Source organism: Podarcis muralis, chromosome 4 (assembly GCF_964188315.1).
Source record: "Podarcis muralis chromosome 4, rPodMur119.hap1.1, whole genome shotgun sequence".
NCBI classification, from domain to species: Eukaryota; Metazoa; Chordata; class Lepidosauria; order Squamata; family Lacertidae; genus Podarcis; species Podarcis muralis.
In genome coordinates, this window is record NC_135658.1 from 47,708,485 (window position 1) to 47,730,070 (window position 21,586).

At 39.0% G+C, this 21,586-nt stretch overlaps 1 protein-coding gene across 2 annotated transcripts in view; it reads right to left on the reverse strand.

Annotated features, from left to right (window-relative positions):
- The window catches only part of SAMSN1 (SAM domain, SH3 domain and nuclear localization signals 1), a 48,113-nt gene extending 35,187 nt beyond the window's left edge, over positions 1–12,926 (reverse strand). The window contains exon 1 of one of the 2 annotated variants that reach the window (XM_028726937.2): positions 12,553–12,926. In XM_028726937.2, coding sequence (XP_028582770.2) covers positions 12,553–12,873 — 321 coding nt within the window. In that variant the 5' untranslated portion in view covers positions 12,874–12,926. Of the gene's footprint in view, positions 1–4,440; positions 4,639–12,552 lie in introns of those variants that run through there. The other variant, XM_028726936.2, reaches the window with a different exon arrangement.
- Positions 12,927–21,586: the final 8,660 nt, after the last annotated feature.

Consider the following 21,586-nt stretch of genomic DNA (forward strand, 5'->3'; position numbering starts at 1 on the left):
TGCGCAGACAACATGAGCAGTTGCCACACAGAGGTCATAGACCCTCTAGCACATCAATTTCTTTGCTCCCTCCCTGTTCAATGCACACTGCACTTTATGAAAAAATGCTTGTAGGTTTATTGAGATGCCAAAAGTCCAGTAGGACAGGCTACATATACAGTTATACTGCACTCAGTGTTTGCCCAGAGGCTTCCTTCCATTGTGCCACACAAGCAACTTCAATGACTACGTATCTTTTTTACTTTTGGCATTGTGTTCAGAGTATCCCTGCCCTAGCACCAGACAGGCCTGGAACATCACACAGTTTGATCTGTTCAGTGAGGAATGCAAAAAAAGGGCACTTCATAGACCCTCTGGCACTTCAGGCTTCCAATATATCTGCTCCCTTTTATACCAGTTAATTCCATTACAGTCATGGTGGTTTTAAAAATGTCACTGTACAGCTGTGTTTTGTCCAAGGGCAATGCACAAAACGGATGCACTTCATATCTATCAAACCGTTACCATAAGCATCAGATAAATGGCTCTTGGTGGGAAAGTTTTTAGTGATTACAACACTAAGTTGATTGAAGTTTCGATAAACTGGAGTGATTACTTAAAAAGCAACACCACAATAAATACCATGGCAGAAGCCAGCCCCTTCCCAATTGTGTTTGTGTGCAGATGAGAAAGAGTTAATGGTGGCTGTTTCCATCTGTCCTTTTAAAGAGCATAAGCACTTAATGAAGGCTGTTTCTGCTCCCTCCTTTCAAATAGCAAAACATTAGGGAAGCCTATGCAATTCTCCAAAGACTAAAATATACCAATATACTTGGTGGTTTTTTTTACAAAACCAATTGATTATCTTCAAAGTAATCCCAACACCAAATGGCTCAGGTACCTCTCAGGTTAATATCTTCATGGAAGGATGTGGGGGAGTATCTACACAAGTGCAGTCCAACAGTGTCACAAGACTCTCCCCAATAGGAGGTTCCCATATGGCGTTCTCACTTTCCACACAAGGAAATGTAAGATGTAAGATGGCTTATAACTGTTCTACGGAAAGGTGCTTTCAGAACACCAAAAACATGCTATACCAACAATATGAAGATGATAATGTGTGTATGCTGACCTAAAAAATGCATCTCTGAGAGACATTGGGTGTCTGCGTGTAGCTGCTCAGTTTACCCACTGAAGTGAATAGGGGACTCTTGTTTATACTGAAGCTCATTTTAAAAGAAAAATAAATGGTTGCTAGATAAATATTGAAACTACTAAGCATGACTGTTACTAGTTTTTGTAGAATGCAATGCCTTACCAGCCAGGAAGGGACGCAAGGAAGTTCCTTGTGAAATCCTGCCAGTTCCTTTGCAACTATAGGTGCATGTTTTAAATGTTACCCAACCATATGGTTAGTTTGGTAACAATCTTCTTTAGAGGGGAATTGCAAAATTCAGTATGACGAATGCAGAATTGATTTTAGTTAGGTTTCCCCCACTGTTCCCTACTTTTAAACACATAGTGAAAATCAGTATAAAATGTGTGGAAGACACCCTGGCTTAGCACCACTATGCTTTTGCATTAAACATTATCAAAATATATATCATAGCAAAATAAAAGATAAATGTACTACCCTGTGGTACATTCATCATTTATTTTGTCACTTCCTTCCCATGAAATTACATTGATTAAGATAATAAAAAGGTATCAGTAAAATATTGTAGAGAAAATGGGTGGTGGTGGATACAAACATTGGTGAGCCACAGTGGTGGTTCACTAGAAGGGGAAATTTGCTGAGGAGTGGCCGTTTAATTTTGCACATAGTAGTTCTAAACTTGTAGAAAGCCAGTCATCTAGACTGAGCAGTCATAACGCAGAACACAGCCACTCTAGATGATGGAATGATTGTGAAAGTGTGGCAATACTGTGCACTTCTGAAGTGTCTGGAGGCATGTCTCCTGTCAGAGGAACCATGTTAGGTGTTTTAAAATTACCATCTTTTCCCAGCCTGCAGAAAGGCTTAAGGAGCAATGTGTCCATGACAATATTTTCTTTCTCACTGAATGTTGTGGCCGTTAGGGGCCAGATTTAATTTCTGGACCTATCAGCCCTCTGCAAGGGGTCAATACATTATAGCTGTAGAATGGAGCTGTTTCAAACACAACTCCACGTAGGTGGTACACATAGTTCTGATTGCCAACTGACAGGAATAGTCAGGGGTCTCAGGAGAAACAGCTGGAGTGCTGTTCGCTCAGCAACTGCTACCTAAGGCAATGGTAGGGCCGGCCCAATGGTGGCCATTGCCCATCATTAAACATATAAGATTAAATAACTTACTGATACCAATTATTAATTCATCCATTTTATTACAGTCCTAATCAGCTTTTAAATCAGTGAAGAGAGGATTGTGTTATCCATTCTATCTTCCCAGAAAATATTGACTTGTTCAAGATTACTGTTGATGGTACAAGTTCATCCATTCTTTCCCCAGAAAGTGGCAGAAAGTGTAATTCAATCTGGGAAAATCCCTTTATCATCAGAAGATCAGTCTTAGGATGCTCAGGAAGTTCATAATTACTGCATGAACTTAAAGGTTTTATGTGTGTAAAAAATTTTTATTCAATGAACAACTTGAAATTAATTAAAATATTTACAGCAATACAGCAGATTACAGCTGTAATAGTAGCACCTTGTCTTATACTATTATTTGCAATAAGATTTATTAGTCACTTGTTACCTTAAAGATTTCCAAGTGACCTGTGTTTTTAAAAATGGAAAATAAATACAATATACCATCTGAAATTCATATGAAACATTAACATTTTTATACAAACACCTACAATTCACATACACACAATAACAGTCACAGAAAGCTTAGAGTACCAGATAAGAAAAAATATGAATCAATCCATAAACAATATCTTGTTGACCCAACCAAAACCCTTTGCTTTTTCAAAAATGAAAATCTGTATTATTATCAGAACAATGTACCAGTAATATTTTTATGCTAGATATAAAGGCCATCAAAAATAAATTACCAAAAAATGGAAAAAGTGGATCCAACTGTGAAAATTCATTTTGAACCCAAAATATTCCGCCTCCCCAATTCTTTTCTCAAGTAATGATTTCACACTCGTGCAGCATTTTATTCTGCCAAAAATAAAGGGAGGGGAGAGAAATGAAAATACAAGGGCAGGAAAATAATAATTTGGTTGTCTTGTGCTCTTGGCAAGACTCTCCTCTGCTCCTCTTTGCTACTTGAATGTCCTAACCTGGGAACAAAATATCCAAAGTTTGCTATTTATGTTCCTATGGGAAAAATCTAACTCTACCATGTCTAACTCGGACATCAATGGGATTGGAATTTCGACTCAGAATTAAAATGTATGCATTCAATATCTTAGCTATAACTGTATATCTGTATATATCTTTCTATATGTTATCTTTGCCTCTGAATGTAAATGTAAAACACAGGCAGCCAAAACAATGAAGAACTGAACATTAAACATTGTCGAGGGATCAATTATATTATACCTGAAGGCAAAAGGGTACCAAAATAACAAACGTCTGCTACTTCAAATAAAATGCATTCATAATCTGCCATTGTTAGGCTTTACTATAAAAACACTTGCAGCAAAGTGCAACTGACTGTTAAACTAAAAAGTTCACTAAAGATAGAAAAACAAAAGTATTGGTTCACAGAAACAAGCATCTGCAACAATTATGGAATCATAGTGATGCTCCTGTCTAAGCCATGGCTCGTTCCCAGACAACTTCTTCACACAGCAATTTACAAAGTTTCTGAACACTCATGTAACTGAGCACACATCCTTGTGGATAAAATGCCCATTACTTTTTGTCAGTACTAGTTCTAAGACCCCTGAAGGGTCATTTCACAATGAAAGAAGTAGAACTGTCGAGATGACACTTCTGAAGGAGCTACTTTCATATTTTTAAACTAAAAATAACTTAGAATCAAGGTCCCTCACTGGACTGGGAATGAGGGCTACATACAGTTACCAAGACTTGGACTTGTGCAACTCCCTCTGAGGGTGGTGGGCTTCTCTTTTAGGTGGGACCTTTGTAAAATTCTCATTTGGAATTTGCTTTCCTAAATCTGGGAATTACTCAGGGCAGCATGTTGAAGACAATATCAAGGACACCTCTGCTTGCTTGGTACTTAGGTCTGAAGCCTGTAACATATACTCCTGGAAGAGAGGGTCTTTGCCACCTCATTTTCATGGGAGGGCCTGTTTGTGTGAAATTACCCTCACCAAAAAAAAGTCCGCCCACCCCCTCCAGAAATGAACATTGTCCAGCTGCCCTCAGTCCCAGTGAACTCTGGGCTGTGAATATCAAAAACTTGTAATTTGGTACTATATAACTGAGATTATTTTGAGCACCACAGCTTGGGTTTTTCCATCTAAATGTAATTCCTTCTTAAATGCTAAATTCTCTTACCTTTGGCTTTTGAGTTTTTTCCTTATCTGAAGCATTCGAAGGTTTTCTCTTCAACATCTTAACATTCAGATTGAATCAAAATACCATTATAAGGCAGAGTTGCTCGATTTGCTCAGCCAAAGTGCAGCAGTGTGAATGATACACAGAGCTCAAATCAGCAAAATAAAACTTCCTTATTCTGCTAAGGATGTGACTTCACTCAGCTTTCTGCTAGGACTGGTTGAAAGACTGAAGATAGAGGAAGGAAGACAAAATGAGAAGAAGAAAGAGAGAGAGAGGCTCTGGGTATAACTCAGCAAGCGCTGCTCCTTCAGCTTCTTCCCCACATTTCCTTCACGGCAACCTCCATAGAAACGGTGCTTGATGCACTGTTTCCATACTAGCAGCCTTGTGTGGAAGGGTGAACAAGTCAGGGATGCTCGACCCCCTGCAGTGTTCTATAGCTTTGTCAACAATTTATAACCAGCAGGATTATTATTGTTCTCTTCTTTCAGTGTTACAACCCTACTAGGAACCACCACAGCAATCATGATCTTCTGGCACATCCCTCTCAAAACAAATAAAAAATATAGTGAGCTGAAGTGTAAAAGAACACACACTGCCTAGTATGTGATGTTCTAATGAGGGTGGGTAACAAACAATTTATATCCATTCTCCTGCAGCATTACCAGTTGCAGGGAAACAAGCAGAGACTGCTATTGCCTCCTTGTGCAATTCCCAGGAACATCTGCTTGGCCACTGTGGGCATCAGAGGAACTACACTAGAGGAACTACTTTTGTTTGATAGATGACCTTGGTCTGATCCAGCAGGACTCTTCTTATATTCTTACATGTTTTCTTTAGAGTAGGTTTTCATGGGAAGCTAGGCTCATGACTCTTTTGCAACCATTGCTCCAGGGCATATTCCTACAAAAAACATCTAAATGTGCCAAACAATCTTATCCCTAAAAAACAAAATCCTCCCTAGGTTGTCATCCTGGCCAGAAATGGAATCATATTTGTTATTAGCAGCCTACACTTGGTTTGAGCTAGTTTAGATCATTTGATATCAATGAGATTAAAATCAGCTTTACTCCTGGTACTTCTAGTCAACTAGTTTTTAGAGTAATAAACAATACCCCTACCTCACTGGTTTCATATATAAGACTCTAGAGATATAAAATCTAGGAGGGTGCAATGACCACAAGGATGTTTTGTGTTTTGGAAAGTGGCGCATTGTAGCTTGTACAGAATAGCATAGTAGTCTTTTGGGACCCATTTGAAATTTTGAGAGTACCATGGGCACCACCCACACTTGTTGCCTCTTTTCCTGCTCCTGCTAATCTCTCCTCCCCAAATAGAGAAAAAACATGCATGTGTGCATGCACACTCCTCAATTTTACAAGTTATTTGAGTAAAAGTTGGATGTAGTAGAACTAACATGGAATTTTAAAAGTCATAGGGGATTCTCTCTCTCTCTCTCTCTCTCTCTCTCTCTCTCTCTCTCTCTCTCTCTCTTAAAAAATGTTAAACTTCAACAGCAGCCAGCACCAAACAACAAAAATATAACTTGGACCTATTTGTCTGGAATTTTGGAAGACTTTATATAGAAGGGCCTACTATGCCTACAAATTTCATTCACTTCTGTCAAAAAAAGTGTGTTTGAGAGAGAGAGCTATAGTCATTTGTTGATGCAAGTCAATAAAGAGGCACGGAGCTTCAGATTTTCAAAATTAAGGTGCTGATATCAATCTAAGGCAAAGCAGCACAAACTAAAATGGGCCACTTTCCAAAACACCAAACAGGAGTGTGAACCTACTCTTGTGGTCACTGCACCCTTCTAGATTATATCTCTATAGTCTTATATATGAAACCAGGTGTGTGTGTGTGTGTGTGTGTGTGTGTGTGTGGTGTACTGCTCAGCTCTTAGCACAGTGCTTCATGGATTAAAAACAAATCAAAACTTTGTCAAAAGACCCAAACACTTATCAGCAGTTGCTAAGATAATATTTTAACCTTCAATTATATACCCTCTCCCTCCGCCCTTGTAAAATTTGATGCATGAATAAGAAATAATGGATAAGTACTATATCTTTTGAAATGGCCTCTGTCTTTCTGGAGTTAACAATAAATATTCCGGAGAAAGAAAGCTTGAAGCTTATATATCACCCTTCAGATGAGTTATCATTTAATTTTGTTATTCTGGTCACTGTATATATTTATGCAAATCTGAGGAGGCAATATCATGTCAAGATGGGTTGCTCAAAATGGGTTGACTACCTAACAAAGAAAGATTACAAACATGATGAGTATTTATAAGGTATCTTCATAACTATTTTCTTTTAAACCTTCTAAACAATTGAATAAGAAAAGTGCATTTATGGGCACAATCCAGCCTTCTTTTGGTCTATGCCCTGCAGGAGCTAAATCATGAGTCCATTAATTTTGATACAGTATTGTAGGAGAAGTTCCCTATGGATTAGACCCTATATTTATTAAAAGCCATTCTAGCATTTCAGAAATTCATGTTCAGGTTTCACTCTCTCATCACATTTTTCATGAGATTTTGAGTAGTTTCACATGCTTAAATCTATCTTGTATTCCTGCAATAGAGTCAATAATAAAATTGTTGGAAGAGTAAAATATCTCTCATCTTCATATGTCTGGTAATGGCAGCTGAAATGCCATCATAGACCTGACCAAACTCACATGAAATTATTGGAGAATAAATGCAACAAGAACACAACACACCTAGTAATGCTTTATCATATCATTTGGAAATGCACATTGAACCCAAGTTCATGCAATTATAAATTCATTTATTATACTCTTGGCCATTGTTCCAACCTTTAAAGCACCAAATAAACCTTTAAGAGGGAATCAAACCACCTTGATAATTCAAACATTAATTCCTTTTCTGCCCACTGCTAAAATCTGTGTGATTAATAAAAAGAGAATTCATATGTAGAGTAATATACGAGCTTCCCTTTGCTAGAATATTTATCGTTAAACGGGTAGAAAGAGGCCATTTCAGGAGATATAGTGCCCACCCATATCTATTTCCTCTCTCCATGCATCAGAAAAATTACAGCAGGTTGAAGGCTGACCTGATTATCTCCTTGTCCTTGAAAGTTTGACCTCTGCACTAGTTGTTGAAAATACCAAACAGAGCGAAAGACTGACACTCGTAACATTACAAGCACATAATTGAGTTAAGCTGGAATCTTGAATGAATTTTAATGCCTGGAAAGTTAATGTAGTCTGAGAGTTTTGTCTTTTTAATTTTCAAATGGTCTAGTATGAAGAATGCATTGCACAACATTGATCATAAATTGGGACAGGTGAACAGGGAGCATGTGAAACACACACACTATTAGGGATGGTTATAAATGGCACCTGAATACCTCAGATCAGTCCTTTTTAGTAAACCACAGATTAGTTGTGTATGTTACAGGTTACAAAATTCCTCCACCCCCATGTAATAAATCACTTGATAGTAATACCTGGAACATCACATTTGATAATGTTCCATGCAGGGTTGTACATACATATGGCTGGCCATATTGTAAAAACATACTGTAGTTAATAGTAGTGAAAACTTGGTGTGTAAGATCAGAACATATATTCAAGGTAAAATGGATCTCTTTCATTTTCTGTAGCCCACTAGCATTTACAAGTGATGCATCACAGATAAAGAAATTAGCTGCCAACGGGACTTTTTGTAGGTTTATTATAAAACTGGATGGGTTGGATCAAGATTGACCGTTTCACAAATGAAGGGCTCCTTCTACTCATAGAAGGCACGAAAGCTCCCCACTGGCAGAAGAAAAGGAGATAACTGACCTGTCTCTCAAACACAAGGCCCCACAGGGCCTCTATCTTGTCAGTAGGGGTGCCAGCTTGAATAAAATATGGGGGGGCAGGTAAGGCCCACCTCACATAATCAATGCCAAGATGTGGTGCACACACATCATTTGAATGGCAATCCCCATCAACTGAGGGTGGGGCTGGCCATAGGGATCTCGGCCCCTAGGAGGTGGCCCCTATGCTTACCAGCATTTAAACTCAGTTTATTAGTCCTCGTCCAGTCCACAGCATTGGCAAGACACTAGTCCAGAGTCTGCACACCCAGTCCCATTTAAGATGTTACTAGTGGCGGACCATGGGGGTCTCAAATTTCAGCAGTGCCCTGTGTGGCACCAAAATTTGGTGCCCCCTGCCTCTCACCCTCCATTCTACATCATGGCTGTGGCACCCCCTGCAGTGCCCTCGAGGCTCCATGCTCGATGCAGCCAAACTGGTCGCACTCCCCTAAATCTACCTCTGATATTACAGATAAGTAGAACTGTGCGTCATCAGCACACTGATGGCATTTTGCGCCATATCCCCTAATGATTGCTCCCAATTGCTTTATAAAGATGTTAAATAGCACCAGGGACAAAACAGTCCCCTGTTGCACTCCATAGCACAAACACCAAGGGGCCAGTGAGCATCCACCAGTGCCACTCTTTGGAACTGACAGGGCATGTAGGATCATAACTCCTGTAAAACAGTGCCTCTGACACCCATCTCACAGATCCTGTGCAGGAAACTACCATGGCTGATAGTACCATGACTGATAGTATCAAAAGCTGTTCCACTTGTCCTCTATTAAAGTACTCCACTTGTCCTCTACCAATCATCAGGTTGACCAAGGCTGATTTGGTGCCAAAACTGACTCAAATGCATCCAGATAACCAGTTTCATCAACAAACCTCTAACTCTCAAGGATTTGTTTATTTGTTGAATTTATATTTCATCATTTCCTCCAAAGAGTTCAACAGTTCTCTCCCATATCGTTTAATCTCCACAACAACTCTGTGAGGTAGGTTCAGCTGAGGGGCAGTGACTGGCCCAAGGTCTCCCAGTGAGCTTCATGGCGGAGTGGGGATTTGAACCCTGGTCTCCCAGGTCCTAGTCTGACACTCTAACTACTACACCACACTGGCTCTCATTAATTAACATGCCATAAGCATAGCAAACAACATGAAGGCAAGTCCATAACTATGTTATTACTTCTCAATGACTAAGATTAAATGATATGTTGAAAATATGAGAAGCCTTATCAGACACACAGCACAGAACGTGCAAATTACTGCACACCATTTAACGGATAACACTTCAAAGCAGACTCGGTTCACTGATGGTTCAGCTGAAAGTTATCAAGTGACATCACTGTGTAATACATATTCATGTGTAAATGTGTCCACAATGCATCATTATCAGAGAGCAGAGAAGTTTAGCAAAGCCTCTCCTCCTCCCAGAGGGGAGGTGTTGTGAGTGGGAACCGTTCCCATGTCAGCAGGGGGACATGTTCGGCCCCCTGTGCCATCTCCTAGCTGCCATGCCACCCCCCCCAGCAGGCCAGCCAATAGGGTTGGCCTAGGGGCGGGTATTAGCCACATTCAAGCGGCTGTGGCAGCTTCTGCGCCTCATTCTGCCCTTGAAAGACGTCTAGGGCCATGGCACGACCCCCGGTGACATCAGGGGAAGCTTCCAGTTGTATTTGCATCAACAAGCTCCTCCCACTGGTTATTAACCTTCAGATGACCCCTCCGCTGCACAGGTGGGGTCATATATACCGGTAGGTTGTTTGATCCAATGCTTAAGCCAATACCACTCACATGCTGTAACCAATAAAAGTTGAGTCCTTTTTCAGCCCCTTAACCTAAATTACTTGTGTCCTTGTCTCTTATTCACCACCACACGGGTTCAGGTCCTTGACTCACAATGATGACTTTAATAGGGGAGGAATGGGCACCATAATCAAAGTAATTACATTCACCTTTCCCAAGTCAAAAAAATCAGCAAAAGGCTCCATTGCTTCCTTTTGTACTATAGAAACTGGTATGATCTGAACATCCCACACTGCCTCATACCAAGTCAGACTAGAGGATTGGCATTTGCTCTCCAAGAAGTGAGACAGGCCTTTCCCCGCCTTTCTATTTTAACTGGAGGTGCTGGGGGCTACCAATTTATTCTGATGAAGCTTTAGATTAGAAAGATCTGTACAAAGCTGAAAGAAGGAGAGTCATTTTGGAGTTGACAAGAAGAAAAACAGAACACACTTTAGTCAGAGGATTTGCAACATTATCAACAGACTATATTTCAGACACATAGGGTGAGGTCTGCCAAACCTTTGTTTTACAAAGCAGCTCCAAGAGCAAGCAGCATGTAGTGGATGACCTTTCAAGCTGCAAACGTGATGTTATCTGTCTTCCTATCTCTGATTAAAATCAAGATCAACAAATATGTATTCTGATTAATGCTAAAGCAGAGTCTGCTATCAATAAACTGTTTTCTGCCAGGGCCATCAGTTCAAACTGAATTTATTTCTTCATGTCAGTGTCATACTGCTGAATTGCCACTGTTTTGTCTCATATACAATTTGAGTGGCACATTCAAACTTTTCATTTATTTTAAAAGTGCAAATTTCATAGTTTGCTGTAGATAGCAATGTTCTCCAAGCCTGTATCACGTGTTGGGCATCTGTGTGAAGTGGGGCATGCCAGTCTTCTAGTTTGCAAAGAATCTCATTGGCCTGGTCTGACCAGGCTTGTTTACGTAAAATTTGCTTAAGCAAGGGAGCAACACTGGCAAAAAACTGAAGCAGGAAGAGAACTGGAGTGAATTTTTTATATTCTCTACATATTTAATATCTTTGTTTTGGTTCCTATTCCGTACTTGTACCTTACCAAAGACAACTGTGGCTGTCTTTTGTCTGTCAGTCAGCCCAATTGTATCAGTGTCATATTCAAGTGCTGGTATGATTTAAACATGGATGCAAAACTAAGCTTAACATACTTAAAGAATTAAACTTCTGTGGCGTTTGGGTACATGTGAGCTCTTAGCAAAATCTAAGGTGAAAAAACAGGCTGTGAGTGTGAAGGGCCTGGAACAGTAAGTAATATTGGTTGTCAGGCTAGATTAGTGAAGGAAGCAGGAGCAAGAATATGGAACCATATTCTTAAGAGTATTTTAAGTGCCAACCTTGAAAGAAGTCAAATAACACATCCCGCACAACAGGCAAGGTTTTGCTGGATGAAAAAGGATAGTGATTTAACAGGTTGTTTTCTTCAAAATACTGAGACAAAAACCACTTCTCTTTAATAGATGTTATGATCTCCTTATTCTGAATACTAAGGTGGAATGACACAAATATAAACAGATTTCACTTTTTGATACTGAAATCTAAGAGCTTTGTAGTTGTATTCTTATACTTAGTTTTAATGTTTGTTTTTACATTGATGTTTGAGTCATTTTTCTGAAAAAACAACAACAAATAAATATTACTAATAAAACAATAATATCCAGTTCAAAATCCAAATTTGTCCATCTCATAATGCTCAGGTATAACAAAAATTGAACACTATTCTCTCTAGAAGTTATTTTATGTCTCAGAATGTAAAATGACATTCAGCTATCTGCCCTGACTAAGCATTTATTGTTTGCTGTGAATAATGTGACCAGATCATCTTAACCAAGTAGACTTTTGTTTGATGGTAAATTAATTCTTATTATTGTTTCTTGCAGAAATTTAACATTGTTAATGTTGCCCATCCAGGTCTAGTTGAATTTCAAGTGCTATGTTGTGGATGTAGCTAAAACTAACAACAATTTCCTAAGGGTCAATATGATAATGGGTATATGCACAGCACTATCAGTGCATGTGATGATAATTCAAGCCAAGAGAGAAATCTATGAACCTTTCAATCTCTCCCCACACTGAACCTTCTCTGAAAAACTTTGTTATGTGTGAATCCATTTTGAATTGAGACAAGGGTAGTTCCTCCAGAATAAATTCTGAACCATCAGAGCTTGACTTTCATAATCCTACAGTTGCTACAGACACATTAGCACTACTTAACCATTTGACAAGACTATAATGAGCAGGTGACTGGGATCATCTGTCATGACAATTATGGGAATGAATAAAGGCAATGTCAGGTTTGGATCAGATTTGTCTTTCAGGATTTTTCTATCACCATTCTCTTGGATGCTTCAGCCATGTCACAGGTAGACTAGAATAACTGCCAGATGTAACCCAACAAGTCTTTATAGCTGAGCTAATTAATTGGAAGGAAAGCAACTTACCCATGAATCTGGGAGATCAACGTCCGTGAGAGAGGAAGTAAGACGGGGCTGGTGAGAGCAACAAGTACATTTTTCCCACTCCTCTATCCTTGTAATCAGGAAATCACAGGGGCACAGCTGGTTATCAGGAAAAGGTTTCCAATCACTCCAGAGCTGAAATTCAGTTTCTGAACGGATGGAAATATTTCCTAAGTTGCTTAGCCTGGAAGTATAAGATCTGCCCAAGGAAGTCGATAGAAGGCCTGTTCTTGTCTCAGCTTCATCCTTTCGCCTTGTATTCTCTCTCAATACTTTCTTGTCCTGGGATTTGGTTAATTTCATACATGATGTTGGAGCTTCATCCTCATCTTCGGAGACATATACATCTTGTGGCAGTGGATCTTTAAAAAGTTTAAAAATAAAGAAATGAAACTGTGGTTTGAAACAGTGTTTTATCTTCCCACCCATTCCCAAAGACACATAGAAATATTGGGATGCAGGCAATTCTGTACTGAACTTGTGGAACTACTAACACACACTTGGTAGAAAGTATATGATATTTGTAAGAGTTGATCTAGGAAACTGACCCCACAATTATGACCTACGCACCTAAGATTTTATGCAGAGATGGCCACATTTGAATGGTCTATCCCCACATGGGAAAGTGAAGCCAGCAGAGGTGAGGATAGTGTGCATGTTTCACATGATGAGCTGCATTAACTCTTTCAGGTATTGTCTGAACCAGTTTGCAGACATTCTGTTGAAGCAAGGAAGTCTCTAACTTCCCACTGATCTCACAATGCATAGATTCTTTCAGCTTACTCAGGAGACACTATAGTCTCCCTAGGACATATTTAATTTAAATAAATGAGGGAATAAAATTTTTTATGCATAATTTACCTACTTTGGTACTTATTCTCTGAACCTACATAGAAAACTGAAACAAGCGCGAGCATATATAGACTCAAAAGGTGTCCCTTTACTTACTGAGAGGTATCAAAACATGTTTGATGTCATCCAAACTGTGTATACTGGCTTTCTTAGTTTGCACTAATTTCTGCAACCGTTTTAAAGTTCCCACTGTTTCTGATTTATTTTCATCAGATTCTGCAACCTAGAGTAGAAAAGAAACATATGGTCAAAACACATTGAAACGTTTGTTTCCCTCTCTTCGAAGAAGCAAAGAAATACAGTGTAATTTTTTTTTGCAAGCTCCAAAGTTACTCTGAGGTGTTCTCAAAGGTGCTACAAAACATATTAATTAAATCAGCCAGCTGACTGATGCAATAGTGGCATGATTACTTGAAGGACAACTTGAAAAATAGTCTCATGGAAAAGGTTGAATTTCCATTTCTTGGAAATGCACATTTTCCTGGCTTTCCAAACATCATAGTTTCTACTGCATCAGACTACTAGTTGACCTAATCAAATATTGTCAAATATTGCCTACACTAACTAGCAGCAGACAGGAGTCTTTCTAGTGTGTCTGAAGATCCCTCAATAAGAGTGTTCCTGGATTGACTGCACTACTGTACCTCTTCTCAGGTTACAAGCAGTAGGTGGCTTTGAAAGAAGACAGAAGTTATGGTGGAGATAGTCAGCCTTTGGCCTTCAAAAATTAATGGCAACCTCTCTCCCAAGAAGCAAAGAAATACAGTGTGATTTCTTTACAAGCTACAAAGTGACTCTGAAGTGTTCTCAAAGGTGCTACAAAAATATTAATTAAATCAGCCACAAGTATATAACTTGTGAGCTTCTTTCTTTGTGAAAGAAAAAGAAAGGAAAATATGTAAGAATGCACTAGCTATGATTATGGAACTGTAGTATTTCACTGTATATAAGAACATAAGAAGTGCTATGCCTCATTCATTATTACTTATTGACAGCTGCTAGACATAGCAGTGCAGAAGCAAGGTATGATGGCAATGCCTATTTCTCTACTTTTGAGTTCTTAGGATTTGGTGGCAAGAGGTGTATTGGTTCAAAACTGTCTATATTGATTTTTGTTACCAGTAGGCCTATCTTCCATAGAATAAGAAAAAGAATGGGTGGGAAAGTCCTATTGGTTCTCTGTTTATGCCTGCAAATAGATCTCAAATCCAAACCAGACAAGCTGTTTTTGCAATAATTCAGATAGTAAAGGCTGTTATACAGAACCACTTGGCACATAGCTATTAGTGCTACACTAAACCATTTGTGGTGCAGCAGCTTGACACTGGTGAAGTGAGTTTTTCTTTTTTGTGGCTATGTTTGCATTAGTGGCTTAAAACACTGCAAGATCATTTCCTCTTGCTGCATTTTCAAGTAGCTTTTTTCCTCTGCTGTTCACAGCAGAGCAGGACTGGAAATATCTCCAACCAGTTATTTATTTGCATGCACCAAACTGCAGGTCAGCGATGCTTTCATTTGCACATGCGCAAAAGCAGCCTGAACTGTTCACACCACGACGGAACCATGAACTGTTCACACCGCAACGGAAAGCTGGTTTGAGAAAAAGCTAATCAAAGAGGAGTATTTTTCTAAAAGCTACAGGATGCAGATGGAGTGTGGCTAATGTCATGTGAACCTGGCTTTAAAAAACAGTGGTAGGAGCACACTGGAGCCACAGTAAGCAGCAATGTGAACACATCCTCTATTGTCATAAAACTCACTCCTTCAAAAGGTATGAAGGAAGTTTGTGCACCAAGTCTGTTCCCAAGCTGTTTCTAGGTCCAACTCATATTGTTTGGTTTAACCTATAACATCCTGCACTGCTTAGGACCAGCAGTATCTAACGTATTGCCTTTTCTCATATATACCCTTCCCTTAACCCTCAGGTAATCTACAGAGGCCCCTCTATGAGTGTCTCCCAAACCTGAAGTTCAGAGGGAGGGCAAGAAGGGAGAGGGCCTTTTTCATGGTGGCCTCCTAGTTATTGAACATTCTCGCCAGAAAAGCTTGCCTAGCATATTCATTAATATTTTGCTGGCATCAAGGAAAGTCTTCTTTATTCTCCCTTGACTTTACCTTAATACTTAAAACATTAATCTTAACACTTTGGAGTCTGTTTCTATGGTGGATAGGGTAGATGTGTTTTTGCTCTGTTATGTTATTTTGGTGCTCTGGAACCAGGTTTAGGCTCCTGGGTTTTTTTTGTGTGTTTTTAAGTATACATGTGATTGTATTTTATGAATTCTCTGTTTCTGTTTTTTTTTAATGATTCAATAACTCAGGTTATAGGGCAACTAACAAATACAACAAGGAAAGAGAGAAAGATACGTGTTTCCATTTGGCAGCTATTTTGTGCTCATCAACCATTGGGTTATAGTTCAAAAGTCTCTTTAAGTACTAGTATTTCTGTTACACTCCTTCATGGATCACTGCCTTGCCATAGCGAAGGGGCTTGAATAACTCAGAGAAGCTATGAACTATGCCGAGCAGGGCCACCCAAGATGGACAGGTCATAGTGGAGAGTTTTGACTAAACGTGATCCACCTGGAGTAGGAACCAGCAAGCCACTCCAGTATCCCTGCCAAGAAAACTCCATGGACAAAGACAACAGGCATGTGCCTGGCGTGCTCTGGTCCATGGGGTCACGAAGAGTCAGACACGACTAAACGACTAAACAACAACAACAACAACATTTCCGTTACAAATGTGTGGAATACCATTACTAAGCTGGTAAAGGGTAGTTTCACAGAGTACCTTACCCTAGGAATATGATATTTTACTAGAATAAATATGTAATACACTACATTTTTTAGTAAGCTAATGGAAGAGTTCTGAAACAAATGGTTGTTCAACCTAACCATAGATTTCAGAGTACACAAATCATATGAAGAACTGGCAGGTTTGTAGAATAGGGAAAATATAATGGAGAAGAGATTACAAAATAATAGGATCCTGAGATGCAATATAACATTACTGAATATGCTGAACCAAGCGTGACCCCCTGAAATATAAGAATGATTTTACATATCTGAGAACTTTTCATCAGAACTCTATTTGAAAGATAAAAAGCAGTCTATAGTTTTGCATTGGATTTAATTTTATTTGATGCCATCCTCAGCTGGTGCATGTTGAAGCAACTCAAGTTATGTTTGAGTGTGTGGAATTGGAATAGAAAATCTAATTTCATTCGCAGTCATCTTAACAAGAGATGCAAAAGTCTGCATCTGGGGGAAGTTGCATGTTCATTTAAAATATCAAAACCACTTGGTTGGGTCAGACATGCTTGAGATTATAATGCCATTCCATTCACAGAATGAGACTTCAAAATGCAGAAGGGGTCCTTTCCTGAGCAGCTGGAGTCCTGCCATTAATGGATGTTCCATCTGTTCATGCAGCAAATAGATTCAAGCCACTGTGCAGTACTTTGGTGGGTACCACTCCACAAAAAGCAATGGGGATAATTATCAGTGAAATGGCTTCTTAGCTGACAACACAGAAATCATCGCATTTTAGCCAGAAGCAAACCTACCCAAGTCAAGTGGATTGTTTAGCAGACAACGTGTCCAACTCTAATTATTAACTGAGAATAACATCGCTATGAATTTTGAACTGAGGTCTGAACTTGTATTTTATTTGAGGGGTAGATGGTTGAGCGTCTCAAAGTAAAACAGGAATATAATCTACTCAAACAATTTTGCTAATGGATGAAGTGTAATCCTCTTTGTTTTAAGAGCAGTTACTGTGGAGAGGGGGAGAGTTTTATGTTAGCAAAAGTCATGTAAGCAGAACAATAAATGCAGTAGTTATATTTTACTGATGCAAACTGTGTTAATGAAAGCTTTGGAGTTTTCTTTTTTGCTTTGATTGATAAGCACCAAATGTTCTGGGGCTTCATGACCACAGCAACTTATCAGAAACAGGATCTGAAACAGTTTCAGAGCATCACACTACTATGTGTGAACAGGAAGGAGGGAGGTTGTGTATGAAAATGAATGAATAAAAATTAAATATATTTATATTTGGGACAAATAAACCTATTCCTGTCTTTCTTTTGAGTCACTCAAGCATGTGCCTATATGAATGGGTCACAATCATACAATGTATGATCTATGCTAAACCCATACGGATATCATTTACTCTGAGATTTGGAAGAGATGCTGGTCAGTCTTGAGTCAGAAAGGCAGATAGTGTGATCTGGAATATGGCCCCTTTCTATATTCCTAACCTGAATAGTACCAGAAAGCACACAGTTATGGAGAATATACTTTAAGACTTCATTGTTTGCACTTCACCTTAGTGGAGAGAAGTACAGGGAAGCAAATGGGGCATACTGATCTTTCACGGCAGCCCCTGTACTGACTGCTATACTACTACTACTACTACTACTACTACTACTACTACTACTACAATAATAATAATAATAATAATAATAATAATAATAATAATAATAATAATAATATATTTATACTCCGTCTGTCTGACTGGGTTTCCCCAGACACTTTGGGCAGCTCCCAACAGAATATTAAAAACATGATAAAACATTAAAACTTCCCTAAATAGGCCTGCCTTCACATGTCTTTTAAAGTCGGATAGTTATTTATTTCCTTGACATCTGATGGGAGGGCGTTCCACAGGGCAGGCACCACTACTGAGAATGCCCTCTGCCTGATTTTCTGCCTGGTTCTTTGTGCATCTAGAAGGGTGCAGGGCTGCGTTTTGGTCAAAATTGGGGAGTGTCAGGTATGGGGCTTCTAGGCTTAATTCAGCTCTCCATCTTTCCATAATCAAAACACTGCCTTATCTTAGTTGTCGTGATCCTACCAGTTAGCTACATTGGTCAGCATTTGACTAGCACAAATTTTTAATAAACTTTTTTCTTATCAGAGTCCTTGTAGATAAGGTGAAATGGGGGCAACCTGATCTCCTAAAATATCCGCAGGCACAAATACTATTGAGGCACACTCAACTTTGGCTGGCAAATCAGTGTGAGGGCACAAATACACAGATCTAAAAGAGTTTGCTTCTATAATGCTCTGCATGTTCATTTAGTAGAAGAAGGCTTTTCAAAACACTGCAGCCAATGTATGATTCAGCCAAAACGAAAAAGGAATATAAATTGTGGAATCTCTCTTACTGTATCACTGGATGCACTTGGGACATGGTTCTGAGGTGGAATCCACTGTTCAAATGTCATTACCTTGGCCACAAAAGGGTAAACAAAATGTCAACAACAGGAATTGCAACAGCACCATGTAGATATATCATGAAAGCAATTGGGCTATGCAGAATGCATTTAAAATAAAAGGTATCAATAATACCAATGAGGTAGATTTTTAAAATCAGTTGATTGGCTGTGAAGCCCCCCACATAGTTCTCTGTTGTCAAGTAAGAACTGTCCAAGAAGAAGAAGCAAGCCAAAATTAACGTTGGGACTCAAACTTCATTCATAAAATAATATAGATGCTACCCTTGGGGAGCATAGCTCTCCCAGGCTGACTTACAGCATCTTAAATTGCTTCTCAGTGACATAATGGCCTAGTTCACATGTAACACTAATGGCCTTGTATAAATGAATAAATGTCCTGGTTTGCATTTAGAAAATTACGGCCACTTTTCTTCTCCCTCAGAGCTGCTACTTCCACATCATCAGGAGCTAAGCCATGGTTTGGCTTAGCATTATATGCAAACCTAGGTTTGTGGTTTGTCTCACTCCAAACCAACCACAAGTTGCAACACACCAGTTGAGAGATATAATTGTGTAGCAACTTGCTTGCCCATTGATAAGGGAACCCCTTTTGGTTCCTTTTAATTTGTTCACGGATTTCTGAGATATCAATAACAACAGCATCATTAGGAACACCTATTTCTGCTGTGTCTTCTAGTTCTTCAGTGTTCAGCAACTGATGAATCATTAATTACCTTTATATTATTATGCACAGGCCCAAGGGTCAGGCTTCTTTAATTGCTCATACTAGTGGGTTAATTAATGTAGTCTTTTGAAGACAAGTGCCTGGAGACACAGTATATGTTTATAAAAATTGAGAAACATTCTGGACACATACACCAAACTGGAGCTGGCTAGATTGATCAAAGCACTTAGGGTAGGTCTGTGCCAAGTAAAATTTCACAATACTAATTTAATGGCAGCCTAGTTATGTGTTTGTGTGTGCTACAAAGCATTAAAACCTTATGGGTCATATATATATAAAAAATAACCCACTGAATAAAAACAAATCAAGAGAGATACTCAAACTTTCATTCTTTACTTAGTTCACCAGATACACAAACCTAGTGTGATTGTGACACGTTCATAGGAACCTGTCTTGAAGCAGTTTCCTGGCCACATTTATTTAAAAGAGTGGAAAAATAAAAAAAATACTCTAAATACGCTTGCTCCCCACACGAGATTATTTTCTCCTTAAGTGAAGCAATTACAGGAGATACATATCTGGTCCAGAAGGTTGGCAAGAACATACAAGGCTGCCCTGTACGATCATCTAGCTCAGTGTTGTCTACACTAATTGGCAATGGATCTCTAGAGAAGATCCTCTCCTAGACCTACTTGGAAATGCCAGGGATTGAAACTTGGTCTTCTGCATCAGATGTTCTACCACTGACTTACAGCTCTTCCCCTAACCTGTTGGAGTGCTTGTGACCACCAGGAAGCTCATGATCTGACTAATGTGGATTGTATGAATGAGCATCTATTATAAAAGCTTATAAACATAGCCAGCAGGAGTTGCTCAACCACCACAGACCAAAAGAGAACCACCAATTTTAATCATTTGGCAGGCCCATTTGTTTGAGTACACAAGAAAAATTATGCATGACCCTCCAAGCAGGGTGCCAGGGTGGCTCAATGGGGATGTTGTGACAGGGATTCCATTAGCAGTCCTTAGTCAGAGAGCAGGCTGATTAAAAAAAAAAAAAAAATCTAGCCAAGCCTACAGACACGTGGGATCCATTTTGCAGCCCAGTCTAGAAAGAACTTCAGGCAGGTATTTCTATTGCCCAAGTTCTGCTACAGTTTCACAGTTACCTGACATGTAGTTTCCTCTATTCTTGTTCCTTGTAGTAAATGAAACCTTTCTCCGATAAGAAAATCTTCATTCATTTCTGTCCGGAGGTGGGGAGGAATTAGAAAAGTACAAAGATTATTATCACGAAGAACCTAATTAAAGTTTTTGCAATACATTTTCATTGAAAATAGAATGAGTAACATATACAAATATAACAGAAACATGGTAGGAAACGCAGAGATATATTTTTACCACAGTAGGAAAATTGGAGTTGTTCTTTCTTTTTTAAAGCTTTCAGTCTTATTTCCTGAAAATTCTTTTTTAAAGCTTTCAGTCTTATTTCCTATGTTCTCTGGGCTTCTTCCCTTCCCTTATAACATCCTGTCAGCTTTAAAAATATTCATTGCCTCTTGGTATGCTGTAGACATTTAAAATAGCTATGGTGATGGGGAAACTTAGAGTACACCAGACACCTAGGAGGTCAGAATATTTATGTTCTTTGACTATAGGATAAACACATATTGTCTGTCATACACACACACACACACACACACACACACACGAAGCACTTTCAAAATTTTCTCTAATCATAATAATGAGTTTTTACTGTTTGAAATCAAGATTTTCACAAAGCAAAGTTCTTGTGAAGGTTTTTGTTTTTGTTTTTGCTTCCATGCTGCTTTCCATAGTGGGAACATCTTTACTATCCCAGTCTTTCTAAAGATCACCACTATGATTCATCAGCTACTTAAGCTGGTATACTTGGACTTAAACTCATTCATGCCTAATTTGTGGATCACTAAAGTAGCAGTCCCAAACATATTTCAATGGAAATACTTGCATGCATCTGAACAAACTTAGTTAGCATTAGACTTTTGATCTGTTTACTAGCTAGCTCTAGGCAAAGCCTGCAAAATTGTGAGCCTCGAAGCAGAATTCCAACAGCCATCCATGTATTGTGATTTGCTACATCCTTAATAACCCACTTCCTAATTTTACAGTCCTAAGCAGAGGTAGGAAAAGCCGAAGGCTTATCAATATGTAGTCAGGTGTTAGAATTGTGCTTAGGAATGAAATAGATGTCACTGTAGATGAAATAAACAAAT